This window comes from Mesoplodon densirostris, chromosome 14, assembly GCF_025265405.1.
Source record: "Mesoplodon densirostris isolate mMesDen1 chromosome 14, mMesDen1 primary haplotype, whole genome shotgun sequence".
Taxonomy (NCBI): Eukaryota; Metazoa; Chordata; class Mammalia; order Artiodactyla; family Ziphiidae; genus Mesoplodon; species Mesoplodon densirostris.
The window spans coordinates 51,295,019-51,314,086 of record NC_082674.1 but is presented as its reverse complement, the minus strand read 5'-3'; the positions used below and the strand labels follow the sequence as shown (position 1 = coordinate 51,314,086).

Here is a 19,068-nt window from a genome sequence, read left to right as displayed (position 1 = left end):
TTTTGTCATTTTTATATCCCTAGGCAGGGACATAATTGGTACTTGATATATGTTCATAGAATTAATGATTAAAGAATGTACTATAAAATATTTTGCATTTTTAAGTGACATACCTGTGGTTCAATTCTTCCTCATCTTCAAATACTCCAAATGGTTTCATGGCATCAATTAATTTCTGTGTGTAAATATGATCAATTTCTTTGGGACATGCCAAGCTAATTGGAGAGGTGATTCCATAATGCTTTTGTTGACGCTGGCTGTCCAGCATGGTGTTTCTGTTCAAGAAAAATGAAACAGCAGAAAAAATTTAAAGTATCATATACTGACACATTAAATCTCTGAATCCACTCATTACTTTAGCTACCTTAAAAGTTTACTAAGTACTAATGGTTGGAGTCCCCGCTTTTTTTTAACGAAAAAGGATATTTTGTGCTTATGTTGATGAAGGACTATTCATACTGCCTCACGCTTTCATGGTTAGGATGTCTTTTCAAGCCAAAAGCAGCCTATGTTGGCATCAGGGCAGCTGTACCAACACCACTCAGCTCAAATGCAAAGAGCCTGAATGGGAGCTGGGCCAGGGCCACCTCCACTACACACCCTGCAGACTTACGTCAAGTACCATCTACAGTCAGTCTTGGAAAAGCAGTCAGCCACTTGAAAGAAAGCTCTAAGTAAAAGCAATGCCCCCCCACAAGAAACAAAAACATCCCATTAGCAGGTCCTAGTGAAATAGTCTAGCTTTTAAAAAGAAATCGCAACTAGACTTGTTGCCTAGAAACCTATATTAACATTCCTTGCTTGCATCACAATTTATAGTCCTAACATTCTGTCACTCTAGTTGATTTTTTCTTCATCGTCTAAGTGAAGGCTATGACACCAGCTACCTTGGGCCCCACTTTCTTATCTCTATGCTGAAAAAGCTGGCTATCAAGGTCCCTACTAGCACTGAAATTATACAAATCCATTATTCTGAACCTCCCTCATCTAGACAAGAAAACAAAGCAAGCAACACAACTCCACATTCCCTTCCACTCATCAATTCCACTTATAAGTAAACACCCTTGGAGCAAGTCTAGTACAAGTGTACAAGGAGACATGTACAAAAATGTTCACTGCCACACTGTAACATTAAAAAACAAACAAAAAAAACTTAGAAATGACCTAAAATAATCACTAACAGGAAAAGGACTAAATTAGGGTGTATCCCTACAATGGAATACAATACAGTAATACGAATTAAGTAGAGCTGAAAATACTATCATGGACAAATCTCAAAGATACTATGCTGCACTAAAGAAGTTGTTGAATGACAAGTGTGATACTAGTTATATAAAGCTTAAAAACAAGTAAAACAATGCCGATTATGGACACATACATATGTAGTAATAGCATAAAAAAACATGCAGCAATAAGCATCAAATTTGGAACTGTGGGGAACTCTGGAGAGGGAGGTGGATGGACCAGTGATGAAGGTAACAGAATCCTTCAGATGTATTCGGTATGCTAAATAAAGATATGTGTGCACACAAACACACACACACGGAACGTTATGCTTTGGGAGAGATGGATGGTGGCTACACAAATGATGCTTATGTTATTCTCTGCATTTTTCTGTATGTTTAAATTATTTCCTAATAAACTAAAATGTAAGAAGCTACAACAAAATCTTGCCAAGCACGGACACTGTTTCTGACTTATCAAAGTATGAGCAGGAGGTATAGACCGGCAGATGTACTGTGGATAGGTGGGCAGACCAGGGGAGGGTGAAAAGACCATAGTCATTACGAAAGAAAAACCCATGGGCTGGGATATTCACTCCAGGAGACGTAGAGACAGCCGGTCAGGAAGGGAGGAGGGGGAGGGAGGGGGATGGTATTTGCGCTAATGCAGACAGGAGCAGAGACCGGCTCAGACAGCGCTGGGGGCAGGAGAGTGACCGACAATTTCTCCCCACGGACACACGCGCCTCTCTTCCGCCGCAACCTTGTCTGGGGGCGTCCTCAGAGGTAGGGCTGCCAGGGGCAGATGGGGACTCCTGCAGTCCCCGAGTCTGTGCAGCGGTGGCCAGGTGAGCCGCCGGGTTTAGGGGAGGTGCCCTTGCCGAACGGCCGGGAGAGGGGAAGGAGACCATCGAGAGAGCTCAGGGCACGGCGCGAGGGGCAGGGAACAGAAACGGGGTGCCAGGCCGGCCACCTCAGCCCACCCCGTTATGCCTCGCCCCCAGCCGCCGGCCCCCACCACTTACGAAGACATCTCTTTCATCGCTTCCTGCGTCTCCCTCACCGGCGAGTCTTTCGCTCTGGAGTCCTGTTCTTGCTCTTCCCTTCTCCTCCTGTCCACTTTCCTCCGCTCGCTTGTAGCTCGCTTGCTCGCTCACTCTCTCACTTACTACGGCCGAGGCATCCAACCGAATACTGGAAACACCAGAAATCCGGCTCTATTTATGACAATACAGCGCGGCCGACGCCAATATGGCGCCGCTTCCCAGCCTGCCCCTCGCCCGTTGCGGCCCCGCCCCTGAAGGCCTGGACCCGCCTTGACCCCGCCCCCTCTCCCTTTGGGTCCCTGGAGGCTCCGGTGGCCCCGCCCACAGAGGCGCCGGCTCCGGCTGCCGACACCGGTACGAAGGAGCGTTTGGTCCCCTCCTTTGTCAGTGTGACTGTCAATCCAGACTAACTGCTTGGAAGGTAATTTGGAACATGTTTTCCTTGTTTCTCTTATTCTCTTATGAAAGCCTATATCATATATTTTTAAAAACTTCACAACCTTGCCTAGCGAATACTATTTTAACTCCCATTATACCACACTTTTAATTTAATCGGTTATAGTCATACATAATCTAATTAACCCACTCGTTGAGATTATGTCGTGAAAAGGTCACACCCAGGAACGTGTGACTTTGCAGTTACCCCGGAGAGAAGCAAGCTTGTAAATTGGAGGCTAACTGTTCACCTCTAAGTACCGCCCCTGGTTCATGACATTCTAGCAGTTAGGTAAGGGAGGTTGATAGGAAGCCTGGCAGTTTGCAATAGGAGGATAAGTACAAGGCTGAATCAAAATCGCACACTTTCAAATAGTGGAGATCATGTTCCATGTGAGTGTGAGGATGAAAACGGGAAAATGATGACAAATTTTAAAAAGTTAAAGGGCAGAAACAATTTAAAACGCTAAGTCGTTACAAGGAAAAGAATGTCAAGAAGCTGCTTTTTCTTGGAATGTGACACAGTAGATAGAGAAGATAAAATCGTAGAGAAGACAGAATTATTCATTCAAAAATATTTATTGAAAATCTAATCTGTGCCAAGCACTGTGTGAGGCTCCGGTGATTTAATTGTGCATAAAACCAGATGTATATTCTTTAATTGTATGGAGTTTAGAGTTTAGTGAGGAAACAGTCAAATATACGTGATATTCTTCTGTTGTAGAACTAAATCGCCTACTATGTGTCAGGCACAGGAGATACTTAATTCCCGCTCTTGAGAATTCACAGTCTAGTGAAGGAGAACAGCATATACAAAGATCATTAAAATATAGTATGGTCCGTGATAAGATGGGGTCAGGGCATTTAGGGAGGCCTAAAGCAGGCCGCCTAAACTTGAGGGCTGGGAAGGTCAATAGTGGCTTCCTGGAATAGGGTATTCGCTGATGGGGGAGTCAGGGCAAATTGCGTACATCTGGCCCTGGGCCCTGGTAAAAGCACCTTCCTGTCCTCTTGGCACATGGGCCTCGAGGGTCCCTGCTGCCTCTAGGTTTTGTCTAGGGCTCATTGGAAGGGCTTGTGGTCTCAGCCCAGAAGCATCACAGGGCTAATTCTTCTCCCACCTCTCCCCATCTCCCCAACAGTTTAGGGAATCTTGCCAGACTGGAAGACAGAAAGTCTCCTTTCCTCAAGGTTTCTAACCAAGACGTTTGTTACTAGTTGCATAGAGTTCTCTTCAGGGCTCAGCCTTGTTTCAAACCCCAAAGCCAGAAAGAGTTGCAGGCTGATTCTGTTATCTGCACAGGGCAGAGTCCTTAACTCAGCACCAGGAACATAGGACTCAATAAATCTAACTCTTATTTACATTGATTACCATAACTCTTATCTCCTAATTTTTCTCTTTGTTTATGTATTTAATTTTGAAATATTTCTTTTCTTTCTTTCTTTTTTTTCTCTTATAGAATGCTTTTGTTTTGCTTTTTTCTCTGTATAGAATGCTTTGTTTGCTCTTACCTGCTGCAGTAATTTGGAAGAAAGGTAAACTCTGCTTTCAATTCTACTAGTTCAAGGAAATCCTAAAGTGTTTCAAAGACAGCTTTAAGCCTTTATTTATGTAATTATCAAAGTCAATGTCAGAACAATACTTTTTAATTCTGTTTTATGTTATTTGTAGTTTGCCTCATTTTTAGTTGTTTCTTCCCATTTTCCCCATCTTTGTTAATCTACCTGGGATCGAATGCCAGTCCCCAACCCCCATTTCAATAAGGACACTTTCTTTCAAGGAAGAATGTTTTCCTTTGTGTGTGTGTTGGGGGGTGGTCTACATTGTAGCTATACTTTTTAAGCTAAAATTTTCCAATTACAAATGTAACCCATGGGACTTCCCTGGCGGTCCAGTGGTTAAGACTTGCCTTCCAGTGCAGGGGGTGTGGGCTCGATCCCTGGTCAGTCGATCCCTGATCCCAATGCAGGAGGTGCTACGATCCCACATGCCTCATGGTCAAAAAACCAAAACATAAAACAGAAGCAATATTGTAACAAATTCAATAAAGACTTTAAAAATGGTCCACATCAAAAAAACAAAACAAAAAAACCCCACAAATGTAACCCATGTTTGTAAAAAAAAAAAAAAAAAGAAAGAAAAGAAAAGAAAGAGTGGAAATGTCTCCCTCCCTTCCATTCCTAACTCCATTTTTACTCCCCAGGGAACCATTATTAACGGCTGGGTATCTCTCCTTCCAGAATGTTTTCAATGTTTTCAATACATTTCAATATACAATGTTTTCAATCAAACCGCATATAAACATGTACCAGAGGTTTTGATTTTATTGTTTTTTAATTTTGAAAAAAAAAATAAAGGGGTCGTACTGCACGTGTTGTCCTGCTCCTTGATTTTTTTGTAACCAAAAACATCATGAGCATCTTTCTATGTTAGTAAATGTTATGGACTGAATTGTGTCCCCAAAATTTCATATGTTGAAGTTCTATTTTCCAGCACCCAAGAATGTGACTATATTTGGAGAGTTTAAATAAGGTCATTAGTGTGGCCCCTACTCTAGTACGACTGATGTCCTTATAAGAAGAGGAAATTTGGACACAGATGGCACAGAGGAAAGGCCATGTGAAAGCACAGGAGAAGACGGCCATTTACAAGCCAAGGAGAGAGGCCTCAGAAGAAACCAACCCTGCTGACACGTTGTCTCAGATTTCTAGCCTCCAGAACTGTGAGAAAATATATCTTTGTTGTTTAAGCCTCCTACCTAGTCTGTGTTACTTTCTTATGGAAGCACTAGCAAACCAATATAGGAAGTATACACCTACTTTTTCTTTTTAACAGTAATATGGTATTCTTTGTCATAAATAATATGTAATATTTGTCAAAATATATTTAACCATTTCACTGGTTCATTTGTCTCAGATTTGTTTATATTATAAATAATGCTATAGTAAACATCCTTATACATATATCCTCTACACTTGTATCACTAGTCATTAATAGATTCTTAATGATGGGATTACTATGTCAAAGGGTATGTATATTTAAAAATAAAATTTATCAGACAGAGAAAGACAAATATGATATCGAAAACATATCACAGAATCTAAAACAATGATACAAATGGGACTTTCCTGGTGGTCCAGTGGCTAAGACTCTGCACTCCCAATGCAGGGGGCCGGCGTTTGATCCCTGGTCAGGGAACTAGATCCCCATCTGCCACAACCAAAAGTTCGCATGCCACAACTAAAGATCCCGCGTGCTGTAACTAAGACTTGGCGCAGCCAAATAAATAAATATTTTAAAAATAATAAAAAATGATAAAAATGAACTTACAAAACAGAAATAGACTCACAAACATAGAAAACAAGCTTATGGTTACCAAAGGGGAAAGGGGGGAGGGGTAAATTAGGGGTTTTGGATTAGCAGATACAAATTACTATATATAAAATAGATAAACAACAAGGACCTACTGTACAACACAGGGAGCTATACTCAATATCTTGTAACCTATAATGGAAAATAATCTAAAAAAATAATCTAATTTATACATATATTTATAACTGAATCACTTTGCTGTACACATGAAACTAACACAACATTGTAAATCAACTATACTTCAATAATAAATAAATAAATAAAATAAAATTTATATATTCCAAATTGTCCCCTAAGAAGGTTATACCAATTTACACTCTAACCAACAATGTGTATGAGATGGTCTATTTCCTTAAACCTTCACAAATGCTAGATATTAAAAATGCTTTTTATCCTTATTATGAAAATTATAAATGTGCAGAAAAGTAGAGAGAGTAGTAGAATAAAGCCATATACCTATCACTTAGATTTAATAATTACTTTAACATTTTGTCATATGTTTCACTTTTTTTAAATTGAAGTTTTTTTAAATATAGACATTGTGACTCCTAAATATTTCACTCCTAATATTTTTTTCCTTCAGTTTTGCTGAGATATAATTGACAAATAGCACTCTGTAAGTTTAAGGTGTACAGCATAATGATTTGATTTATTGGGTTGGCCAAAATTTTCATTTTCTGTAGCATCTTATGGAAAAACTCGAACTTTTTGGCCAACCCAACACATACATCATGAAGTGATTATCACAGTAGGTTTAGTGACCATCTATCATCTCATATAGATACAAATTTAAAGAAATAGCAAAAAAAAATTTTTCTTTTGGTGAGAACTCAGGATTTACTTTCTTAACTTTCATATGTAACATACAGCAATGTTAATTGTATTTATCATGTTGTACATTACATCCCTAGTACTTAGTTGTCATGTAACTGGAAGTTTGTACCTTTTGACTGTCCAATTCCCCCATCCCCACCTCACTCCAAAATGTTCTGATATGCATATCTAAATAAGAACACTTCCCTACAGAACCACAATAATATCAACACACCCAAGTTTCCCCCACTTGTCCCCAAAATGTCTTTGCAGCAAGTTTGTTCATATTAGAATCCAATCAAGAACTATGATTGCATTTGATTGTTGGGTCTCTGAAGTGTACTTTAATCTAGAACAGACACTCCTTTTCCTGTCCCTCCTTATCTCCCTCTTAAACCCTCCAGCTTTTTATTTTTCCTATGACACTGACTTGGAAAGACCAGGATAGTTGTTCCCTAGAATGTCCTAATTTCTGGATTTTTCTGATTGTCATTTAATAATAACCCCCATATTTTCTATTATTGGAAGTTGACTCTGATGTCTTAGTTAGATTCAGGCTAAACACTGCATCACATAATGGTGTCACTAGGAGTAATGGTGTAACTAGGAGTCACATAATGAAGCTCTGGTTATTCCATTGTTGGTGATATTAAGATTGACCACTGGGTTTACATGGTGACAATCATCTTGGAACTAGCTAGTGATCTGTGAGGTGATAATTTTGGCACCAGGTGAATATCCAGCTCTCTATCAAACTTTTACCTAGTAGTTTTAGCATTCACTGAGAATTCTTGACTTAATTATGTCCTTAGGGGTTGCAAATTGTGATTTTCAAATTCTGTCTACATTCATAGCTGGCATTTTTCTTGAAATAAGTGCTTTTCCTCATCAACTAGGACTGTTAGGTCACCCTGTGATACAATTACTATTGCAAATGAAAAATATTCCTGTCCCTTTCAGAGTAAGAACTTGGTGTAATGGTCACATGCAAAGAAGTTTTTATTTATTTTCTTTGCTTGCCTGATTGTTTTATTATTCTTACTTTTTTTTGAGTATCATATGGAATCATGGTTTCTTGGATAGTCAGTGTTTTTCAATCAATTACAGTCATTGTTCTTTTGATGCTAAAATTGTCCCAAATTTGGCCAATAGGTTCCTCTGTCAAGCTGGTTCCTCTGTTAGTATTCAAAAAGAATTCTTTTAAATTAATATAATAGGTTGGAAAGTGGTATTTCTTTGTGATTTTAACTTGCATATTTCTGATCAGTGGTGAAAGTGATCATCTTTCATATTTTACCAGCCATTTGTATTGTATTTCTTTCTGTGAGGCTTGCCTATTCATATTTTTTTGTCTTTTTTTTTTTGGTGTAAGTGTATTTACACCAATTATCAAGTCTCATCCCTACAAATGAAATGTTTTCAGTACTTATTGCCAGTCTCTTCCAGCTGCAACTTCCCTATGCTTGAATTTTTTCTTTTGATCATCTCTTGCTCTAGAATGTGTCTTGAAATAGCTTATTCATAAAGGGAGTATGTATTCTTAGTTCTGGCATATTTGAAAATGCCCTTCTATTAGATAATAACACTTCCTTGAAAGCTTGGTAAATGTTGCTTTATTGTTACCTGAAGGGTCTTAGACACTTGTAAGATTCTTATTTTTGAAGATTAAAAAGTCTCACTAAATAGGCCTTTGTATGACTGTCTTTTCCTAAAATATGTCTGGAACAAAATAAACATTCAAAAACTTTTCTGAATCTTTTTTAAAGATTAGGTAAAATTTATTTCTACTTTAAAATTTATTATTGCTTCTGTTTATCAATCAGCTTTTTTTTTTTCCGGTTCATTCAGGTAAATAGAATTTCACCTTGAGAGAGTTTTTAAATGTTAGTACAAGTAATTCAGGAAAAACTCTTTAAAAATTAATATTTTAGCTTTTTAAGATATACTGGGCTGTTTACTTGTCTGTAGGACAAGTAGGGGCCATATATGTCTTGCTCACCTGCTCATCGTCAGAACTTAGCACAGGTGTTAATAAATATTTGTCGAATTAATTTATTTCAAGTATTAGTCTCTCTTATATCTTTCTTCATCTCATCGTATCTTCATCTTTTTGCCCCAGTTGATAGGCTGCCTCCATTTTGCCTTCTCCCTGTAACTTAATATTCTGATGTGTCTGAATGTAATACAAGTACTCAATTAAAAGTTTTTCATCTCTGAACAATCTTCCATTAACTCTAAGTACTTCCTTTACCTAGCAGATTGTTGTAGCACAGTACTGTTTACACTGGCCATTAGCAGGTTATTACTAACACTCTTTGAAAAATGAATAGAAGAGTATGATCATCCCAAAATGACCTTGGGAGCTGGTACTGAGGTTGCCCACATATCATGCCAGGAAGGACTAGGGTCTCCCCTTCTGCCAGCAGGATGGGCTATGCCCAAACTTCGCTTCCTAGGATAGATTTCTACCCCTAACAGAAGGGGCTGCAACTTCTCTTTTTTTTTTTTTTTTGCAGTACGCGGGCCTCTCACTGTTGTGGCCTCTCCCGTTGCGGAGCACAGGCTCCGGACATGCAGGCTCAGCGGCCATGGCTCACGGGCCCAGCCGCTCCGTGGCATGTGGGATCTTCCCAGACCAGGGCACGAACCCGTGTCCCCTGCACCGGCAGGCGGACTCTCAACCACTGTGCCACCAGGGAAGTCCCTCTTTTTTAAAAAAAAAACCTTAACTATTTTATTTATTTGGCTGTGTTGGGTCTTCACTGCTGCATGTGGGCTTTATCTAGTTGCGGCAAGCGGGGGCTACTCTTCATTGTGGTGCGTGGGCTTCTCATTGCAGTGGCTTCTCTTGTTGTGGAGCATGTCCTCTAGGCATGTGGGCTTCAGTAGTTGTGGCATGCAGGCTTCAGTAGTTGTGGCATGCGGGCTCAGTAGTTGTGGCTCTTGGGCTCTAGAGCGCAGGCTCAGTAGTTGTGGCACACGGGCTTAGTGGCTCCATGGCATGTGGGCTCTTCCTGGACCAGGGCTCAAACCCATGTCTCCTGCATTGGCAGTTGGATTCTTAACCACTGCGCCACCAGGGAAGTCCCGGGCTGCAACTTCTTAAGGGCCTCTGAGATCCCCAGGTATTGGGCAGCTGGCACCTAAACTCAGTCACGCTGGCTCTAGTCTCTGTTTCCACATTCTGACAAGGCTGCCCTCTCACAATTTTACTCCAAGAAAGTATCATCTCAAGGGACATGTCCCTCTCCTGGAATACACACAGCACCTAGCCATAGCACCCCTCTCTCTAGGATAATGGGAAGACCTGAGACCATGCCATCTTCTCTTCCTGACCCTTGGCTTGTAAGTTTCCCCATTAAAGAGTGTTCCTTAACTCAAGCTGAATGACCATGTGGAATTCACCTCAAGCCCTGTTGCATGATAGGTGGCAACCATGCACGGACTCCCTCCCTACTGTGAACAACAAAAATAAAATATATGGTTGAAATTGTTCTCCATGGATTCATGTCCAATATTGCTTAGTTGACTTTGAACAAATAGGAGTTGGATACTGTCAGAAATTGATATAGGTTCTGATTGTTTGTGCCCCTCACTCTCCAATTCAAAGGTTAGAACTAGGGTGGAGGCGTCATGATGGGATTAGTACCCTTAGAAAAAGAAACAGGAAGAAGCTTGCTTTCTCTCTTTGCTTTCTGCTTTATGAGGATACAATGAGAACATTGACATCTGCAAGCTAGTAAGAGTGCCCTCACCAGACACCAAATCTGCTGGTACCCCGATCTTGAATTTCCCAGCCTCCAGGACAGTGAGAAAAAATTTTCTGTGCTTTAAGACACCAAATCTATGGTATCTTGTTATAACAGCCTGAATTAAGACAGGTCCCCAAGCAAAATTTTAATAGTAGGACATCAGATCTGAATGAAATAAAAAGGAAAAGAAGCAGGCAACAATGACATTTCAGATATGTAGTAATATTTTGTTATCGAATTGTGGGGGATGACAGAGTGGAATGAGGGAGGTAGTCATAGCGAAGCCACGTTTTTATCAATGTGTGTAGTGTCTCTGGGAAAAGGACCTTACTCTTTAAGGTTTTATGCTTGGATGACTAGTTTGTGCCTCACTGGGGCCTCAGCCTGTCACCAAGGATGTCAAAGAGGGAGGGGCACCCAAGTGTTACAATTCCTAACAGGCCTCTCAACCTGCTTTTCTTCAGTTCTCTGTGACAGGGTGGTCTCTACCACTCCATGTTAGGGGTGTCAGAGGGCACCGTCTAGCATCTTTTGCTTACATCCATAATTTGTTGTCTCCTCAAAGAAAAAGGATTACTTTCTGTTTTATTTTGCTACCCAGATCATTCAGCACTGAATTTTAGTGCAAGCCCTCAGTGTTTCTACTGTGAAATTTCTATTGCTGATGCAGATATTTTGTTTGTACAATTAATTGCCTAAAAAATGAATTTGGTGCGAAGGAGGGACAAGGCAGGTGCCTATTCATTTTTCTTTATCTAGAATAATATGTAAAGTCCTGGACATGCTTTAAGCAATTGAAGAGCCCATTGATTACATGAGTTTGCCCCTGAGAGCAACTCCAGTTCCAAGTATCTGAATTTCCTGGTTTATGTTTGTGGGGTGAGGCCCCCTGCATCTTCAAGTATTTTCTTGCGTTAAAATCCTGCTAGCTTCATTGGAAGAGCCGTTGCTCTGGGCGCTTTGATGAGTCACACCAAGCAAGGCAGCAATCAACAGCTTTCCTGGGAGGCGTCTTAACTGCCTGAAGTTAGGGATCTCAGCAACCCATCCCAGCTCTTTCTTCTCTATACATTCGGAAGGGCAGAAAAAGTCTTTATACCAATTTAAAAACTTTTCCCCAGAGCTCGGGGGATTAACATATAAACTTAGTGGACAGGGCAGGTAGGTTCCCTGTTTCCCTCCAAACTGAAGCCAAGATTAATTACGGTATTCACCTGTTCCCGAAACAGGCTGGGTAATGGATCCCGGCTGTGCCCTCCCCGAAGCAGCACTAATCCGGTAGTTCTCTCTGTGGACTCGCTGGCTTTGATCAGCTCATGCCCTCTCAGCAGGCCAGCACGGTAGCCGCAGGACACAAGTGTTTAGTTTACAATCATGTTAATTTTACTTTTTGTTTGTCTTTAGCAGTTGGAGATTAATGAGTAAAAGGGTGCTTAAATTTTCAACCAGACTTCTAATAGCTTGGTCGCATTGTTGCTGGCAGTTTTATTACTTTGATTTCCTGAATCAATCAGGTATACGGTTTCCTCGTTCAATCTCGGTTATGGTACAGGAAAAGACAGTCCTACCAGGAATTGTTGCTGCCGCTTTGGATTCCACAAAAGGTGATTATGAAAATAACACCTTTGTAATGACTTTTCATAGGATTCCATTGCTGAATGCATCCCTGGCATTTTTAACAAACCCAAGTATTTTACAAAGGATGTTGCTATACTCATTTTTTTCATAGCTAAGGAATCAAATGAGCCTTTATCTGATGAGATGGTGAAAATTAACTCTGAACTGAATTTGGGGTAAATTCTTTAGAAGAGGAGGTTGGGGAGTTTCCTGGTGGCCTACTGGTTAGGATTCCAGGCTTGCACTACCGTGGCCTGGGTTCAGTCCCTGCTTGGGGAACTGAGATCCCTCAAGACACGCAGCGCAGCAAAAAAAAAAAAAAAATTGAAGAGGAGGTCGTTGCTACTATAGCTCTGAATTCTGTCTTTTGAACTGAGGAAAACAAACTCCATTCCATTGCAGGTTTTCTTCAATGTGTGCTTCCTGGCGTGTATATAAACAAGCAAGGGCTGGATGATTCTCTCTCAAAGAGGCTTCATATCAAAGAAATCTCCCTCGGGTCTAATACATTGTAATGGAGATTTTGTACACACAGTGCCACTGAGAATTGTTCTTGGCAGTAAGGAACAAGGATAACTTTGCTTTAACGTAGCGATGATTTTTCTTCTTTTTTTTCTATATTCTTTTATTTGAAATTGAAAAATAATGCATTTATGAATTGTCTGTAACAAAAATTAGAAATATTTTTAAATATATACAAAAGAAACTAAGGAAAAAATCAAACCTATTGATTTTGTTATTAAAATTATTTCTGATCTTATTTTTTTTACTTAACATGACCATTTATGAAAAAGGTGCTTTAAAGTCTAATACAATGTATTTCTAATGTACTTGCTTTAACTAATTTAATGATATTTTGTTTGGATATATGTTTATAACATATTCTCTTGGTATATTACATGCCCAGTGCTTAAAATGGTGTCTGGCATATATTAGGTGTCTATATATTTTTACTGAATATATGAATAAATGGGTGAGATATCCAGAAATTACCTATTTCTAAATCTTAAAATATATTGTGTTTCTTTTGTATTCTCTTTTTCTCTTTTTTGCGGTACATGGGCCTCCCACCGTCGTGGCCTCTCCCGCCGTGGACGCGCAGGCTCAGCGGCCATGGCCCACGGGCCCAGCCGCTCCACGGCATGTGGGATCCTCCCAGACCAGCACACGAACCCGTGTCCCCTGCATCGGCAGGCAGACTCTCAATCACTGCGCCACCAGGGAAGCCCTGTATTCTCTTTTATTTGGAGATTTGTTTAGAAGATTTTGACCTGAGGGAAAAATATGGGGCTAGGTATTCTGAAGGGCACGTGGGTTCAACTGTTCCACAGTCCCTTAGTTAAAAACTTTGCCAACTCAAAACTCTGTAGGCTAATCTTACTCCTAGTTCTTACTGCCACTGATCTTGGCACCTCGGTCTGCTCAGAACACTCATATTTGTTTGTCCTCAGCTTTTCCATCGGTCTTGTTTCATCTGCTTTATAGTTTGCAAAAAGTTCCCGATATTCTTGACTGTTGGTGGCATCCTTCTTGAGTGAAATCCATCAATCAGCTTGAATCAGAAATTCTATTGAATCCTTATGATCTGTGCATTTAAGTTTTCCTTCACATTAGGTGATGCTTTCTTCTATTATCTTTGAATATTTTCTTCTATATGTTCTATTCAAGAAGAAAACTAGCTGCATATTTCAACTCCACTATTTTCCATATAGATTATTTATTCTCACTTTAATCTCTTCCTTTTTTCTGCATTTTGACTTTTTCTCAAGTCTTTGGCACTGAATCTGACACCCATTCACTTTTCTCTTGTATTTTTTCTGCTATTTTCTAAAGGTTTAAAATTTTGCTCTTGCATTACTCATTCACATAGTGATGATTTTTCTAAAGTACAAACCTGATCATGATACTTCTTGGCTTAACATCCTTTAATGTCCCCTATGTCCTCTGGATCATGTCTGACAAGTCTACAGACACATCTCTCCACCCTACCAGCTCCTAACACAATCCTGGTCGGGAGGAGGCCCTTACTGAGGAGATGTTTGAGGCACTGAGGAAAGAATTTCATCTTGGGACATTGAAATGAAGATGCATTCAGGGGTCTGTCCAGTTGTCCCAAGGGCATAATGGCATTTCTCAGGACCTCTAGCCTGGGTGATGTGTGATACCCATTTTGTAGGCCCACTAGGGCCCTTCCTCACCCTCCAAAACTCTAGGGAGGATATCTGAGAGATGGGCCTTAAGAGCGAGCTTGTGAGACTTCACCATGCGGCTGTGAGTGAAGGACAATGAAGAGAAGATGGGCACTATGCTATTGGGGGTAGAGATAAGATCCCACAAGCTATGGGGCTTGTGGGATGCTGCTCTGGCAGGTTACATTTTCTAAAGATGGCCTCACCAATATATATCACATGTTCTCCTTACAATGTGACTTGCCACTCCTCCACTGAGAGATGGGGCCTATGTTCCCAACCCTTGAAACTGAGTGGGCTTTTGTAACCAGTAGTTTGGTGGAATGATGCTGTGTGACTTCTAAGGCTAGATCATAAAAGGCAAAGCAGCTTCCCTCTGCCTGCCTCTTGGGACACATGCCTTGGGAACCCTGAGCTGCTATATCAGAAGTCCTACCACACCAAAGCTGCTGTGCTGGAGATGTGCTCTAACCACACAGAGTTAGAGGGGATGTTTGAGGAGCCCCAAGTGTTCCAAAATCCAGTTGTTGGAGTCTCCCCAGCCTAGGCACCAGGGATTTGAGTGAAGAAGCTTTTGAGATAACTCCAATCCCAATCAATCAGACTTAAACCTCATAAGAGACCTTGAGCAGAACTGAGTCTGCTGAGTTGCTCTGGAATTCTTGACACACACACTATGAGAGATAAGAATGGTTATTACTGTTCTAAGCCGTTAAGTTTTGGTGATTTGTTACATAACCGTAGCATATGGGAAAGGGAGCCTAAAACATTTACCAAAATTGACCATAACCTGGGCATAAATTAAACCAAATAATATTTGGGATTTTTTTTTTAGCCATTTGGGGTAACTGCAATTTAGTCTTAAAATAAGAACCTAGCAAATACCTTAACAATTGCGTATAACTAGGTTGAGTTTATTCCAGCAGTGCAAGGTTGGTTTAATATTAAAATGTTAATCAGTGTAATTAACTATGTTTACAGAATAAAGGCAAAGTATTGTTAACTTAATAGAGAAAAAAGGGCATTTGGTAAAATGCTACATATATTCATGACTGAAAAAAAAAAGGTCTAGTGCCAATGGATAGAATGAATCTTCCCTAACATGTTAAGTGATTCTCCAAATATCTATAGCAAATATTGTATTAAAGAGTAAAATATCAAAACCTTTCCCCCTGAAATTGGGAAAAAGAGAAGGATATACACTATCACCATTTCTATTTAATATTGTCCTAGACAGTACAAAAGGCAAGAAACAAAATAAAAGGTATAAGGCTTTGTAATAGGAGGAAAAAACTGTCATTATATATAACTGACATACTTGTATATGTAGAAAATTCATAAATAATCTACCGATAAATTATTAGAATGAAAAGAATTTAAAGAGTTAAAACATTACAAATTATAGAGAAGTGAGAGCCTAGAGAGGTTGATGGATACAAGTTTAATCTACTATAATCAACTAAATTTCTATATACCATCAACAATCAGAAAATGATAGTTTAAAAATAGCATTAAAATAGCATCAAAAAAACTCAAAACACATGAAATAGGGAAAATAGGTAACCTTACAGTTGAGAAGACTGGCAGATACTACTTCAACCAAGTGGGCAAAATTAACATTGCCAGCAAAGGGAAAAATGGACATTATGTACCTCTTGATATGGTGCACAAAGAGAGGCACAAAGTTACTTTCATGGTTTTTTCTTCCCCAAATGCATATGTTTTCTTCCCCACATCCAACCATGAGGAAATATCAGACAAAACCAAATCAGGGATGTTGTACAAAAAATAACTGGCCTGTATTCTTTTTTTTTTTTTTTTGCGGTATGCGGGCCTCTCACTGTTGTGGCCTCCCCCGTTGTGGAGCACAGGCTCCGGACGCGCAGGCTCCGGACGCGCAGGCCCAGCGGCCATGGCTCACGGGCCCAGCCGCTCCGCGGCATATGGGATCCTCCCAGACCGGGGCACGAACCCGTATCCCCTGCATCGGCAGGCGGACTCTCAACCACTTGCGCCACCAGGGAGGCCCAGGCCTGTATTCTTAAACATTTCCAAACAAAGAAAGACTCAGGAAATGTTCCAGATTAAGGAAGACTGAAGAGACATAACATATAAATGTAATATGTGATTCTGGATTGGACATTGGACCAGAAAAACCAAAAACCAAAAACCAAAAACACCACATCACTTATTTTCTCTTTTGCTTCAGGGGATGTTATTGAAGGCATTAATGAAATTTAAATAATACAGGCAGATTAGAGAATAGTATTATATCAATGTTCATTTCCTGATTTTGATATGTGTATTGTGGTTATATAAGAGAATATCATTGTTTTTACAAAATACAGATTGAAATATTTAGAGGTAAAATGAAATCATGGCTACGATTTACTCTCAAATGTATAAATGGAGGAAAACAACACATTCATGGACTAGAATATAATTCTCCTTAAATTTATCTAAATATTCATGCAGCCTCAATAAAAATCTTAGCAAGCTTTCTGTTTGCTTGTTTTGGTGGGTTTTGACAAGCCAAATTTGAAATTTATAAGGAAATGCAAAGAGCAAAAAATAGTTAAGACAATTTTTAAAAAGAAGAATAAAGTAGAAGGACTTGCTACTGAGTAAAACTTATTACAAATCTACAGTTATTAAGACAGCTTAATATTGTGCAAGGACAGATACTAAGGTCTGTAGACCAATTGGACAGAATAGTGTGACCAGCAATAGACACACACAAAAACATTTGATTTATGGCAAAAGTGACACTTCAGAGCAGTGGGGAAAGATGATCTTTTCAATAAATAGTACTGGTACAATTGGATATCCAAATGGAAAAAAAAATGAAACCTGACCTCTACATCATATCATATAGAAAATTAAACTCCAGGAAATTACAGATTTGAATGTATGAAGCTTCTAAAAGCAATATAGGAAACAATCTTCATAATCATGATGAAAAGAATTTCTTAAACAGGACACAAAGTTGCGTTAACCATGAAGGAAAAGATTGATACATTGGACCAAACCAACATTAATAACATCTGTTCATCAAAAGACACCATTAAGAAAGTGAAAAGGCAAGCTGTAAGATATATATCCAGAATATATAAAGAACTCTTTCAAATCAATAAGACAAATACAGACAAGCTATTTAAAAAATGGGAAAAGGATTAGAACAGATTTCACAAAATGACTACTAATATATGAAAAAGTATTCAAAATCAATGAAATTAAAATGAAAACAACAATACAGTGTACTGTACACTCCTGCCAGAATGACTAAGATTACAAAGACTGACACATAGCAATTATTGGTGAGGATGTGGAGCTAGTGGGAACTCTTATACATTGATGGTAGAGAGGTAAATTGGAATGACCATGTTGTATAACTGCCAGTATATCCAACTGAATATACACATACCCTAAGATCCAGCAATTTCACTTCTAAATATATGCCCTGCAGAAATGTGTACATACATATACCAAAAGGCATGTACAGAAATATTATTCACATTAGCCTCAAATTGGATACAGTCAAAAGTAGAATGGATAAATAAACTGTGGCATACTCATACAATTTAACACTGTTGGCAATAAGAATGAATGAGCTGCAACATATGCAACTACATGGATGAATTTCCCAAACATACTGTTGAGCAAGATACAAAAGAACACATGTGGTATAGTTCCATTTACATGCAGTTCAAAACCAATCCTTAAATTTTTAAATTTTTTTATTGAATTATAAGTTAAGTAGAGAAAATGCACAAATCTAAAATGTACAGGATAATTTTTACATATGTAAACAGTTATGATAACCATCACCCAGACTGAGATATAGAACATTTTCAAGTTCCAGCGGTGTGTTCCCCTCCCAGATGACAGCTCCCAACATTAACCACTATTCTGACTATTTAGTTTTTTCATAGATTACCATTTCCTGACCAGATTGTTGGTTACATAGATGTGGTCACTTTTTATTATTTATCGATTTGTGCATTTAGGATTTGTGCACTTTTCTATGTACCTTATACTTCAATAATAATTTTTTTTTGAAATTAATGATTCTGTGACCTATGGCCCCTCAAATCCTGCACAGGGACTGTAGAATCTTATTCAGGTGTGTTCTAAGCACTTGTTTCTTCTATTTCTGCTACTGTAGGCATATTTCATGAATTTATGACTATTATCATTTTATGAGTGTATTCAGACTAAAAACTCACGTTAAAATTGGAAGGAGGAATAACATTTTAACAATTACTGTACTATAAAAATCATTGTTTCTCTGTGAGGAGAGATGATGAATATGTGCACTGTTTTTTCTCCCTCAGCTTTCCTGGTCTTCTCAAGAACAACCTGAAAGACACTCTGATGAGGTGAAGGAGCGGGCTTGACAATATGCAAACAAAAGCTTCTTGTTGGGACCCAGTGTCTACCTGAACACTCTATAGCTCCGTCAGTCCCATTGAGATTAAGGTATGTACCCAAGTCTGGCCTTCAGCATTAAAGTCTGACACTAATACCCCCAGGTAGAATCTCTCATTATGTCTACCAGTATTCTTTGTATTGAGTTCATTAGTTTCATGGCTGGGACTATATATAACTCTGTCTGCTGGT

General features: G+C 39.2%; 1 protein-coding gene and 1 long non-coding RNA gene across 4 annotated transcripts in view; one reads left to right on the top strand and one right to left on the bottom strand.

Moving 5' to 3' along the window:
- The window catches only part of PAPOLG (poly(A) polymerase gamma), a 37,413-nt gene extending 34,927 nt beyond the window's left edge, over window positions 1-2,486 (bottom strand). For all 3 annotated transcript variants that reach the window (XM_060117137.1, XM_060117135.1, XM_060117136.1), the window contains exons 1-2: window positions 2,249-2,486; window positions 114-275 (exon numbers count right to left, since the gene is read on the bottom strand). In XM_060117137.1, coding sequence (XP_059973120.1) covers window positions 114-275; window positions 2,249-2,265 — 179 coding nt within the window. In that variant the 5' untranslated portion in view covers window positions 2,266-2,486. The remainder of the gene's footprint in view (window positions 1-113; window positions 276-2,248) is intronic.
- Window positions 1-18,840, top strand: part of LOC132501525 (uncharacterized) — a 123,361-nt gene extending 104,521 nt beyond the window's left edge. Inside the window, exon 3 of the long non-coding RNA XR_009534259.1 lies at window positions 18,783-18,840. This is a non-coding gene — a long non-coding RNA (uncharacterized LOC132501525). The remainder of the gene's footprint in view (window positions 1-18,782) is intronic.
- The last annotated feature ends 228 nt before the right edge of the window (window positions 18,841-19,068 follow it).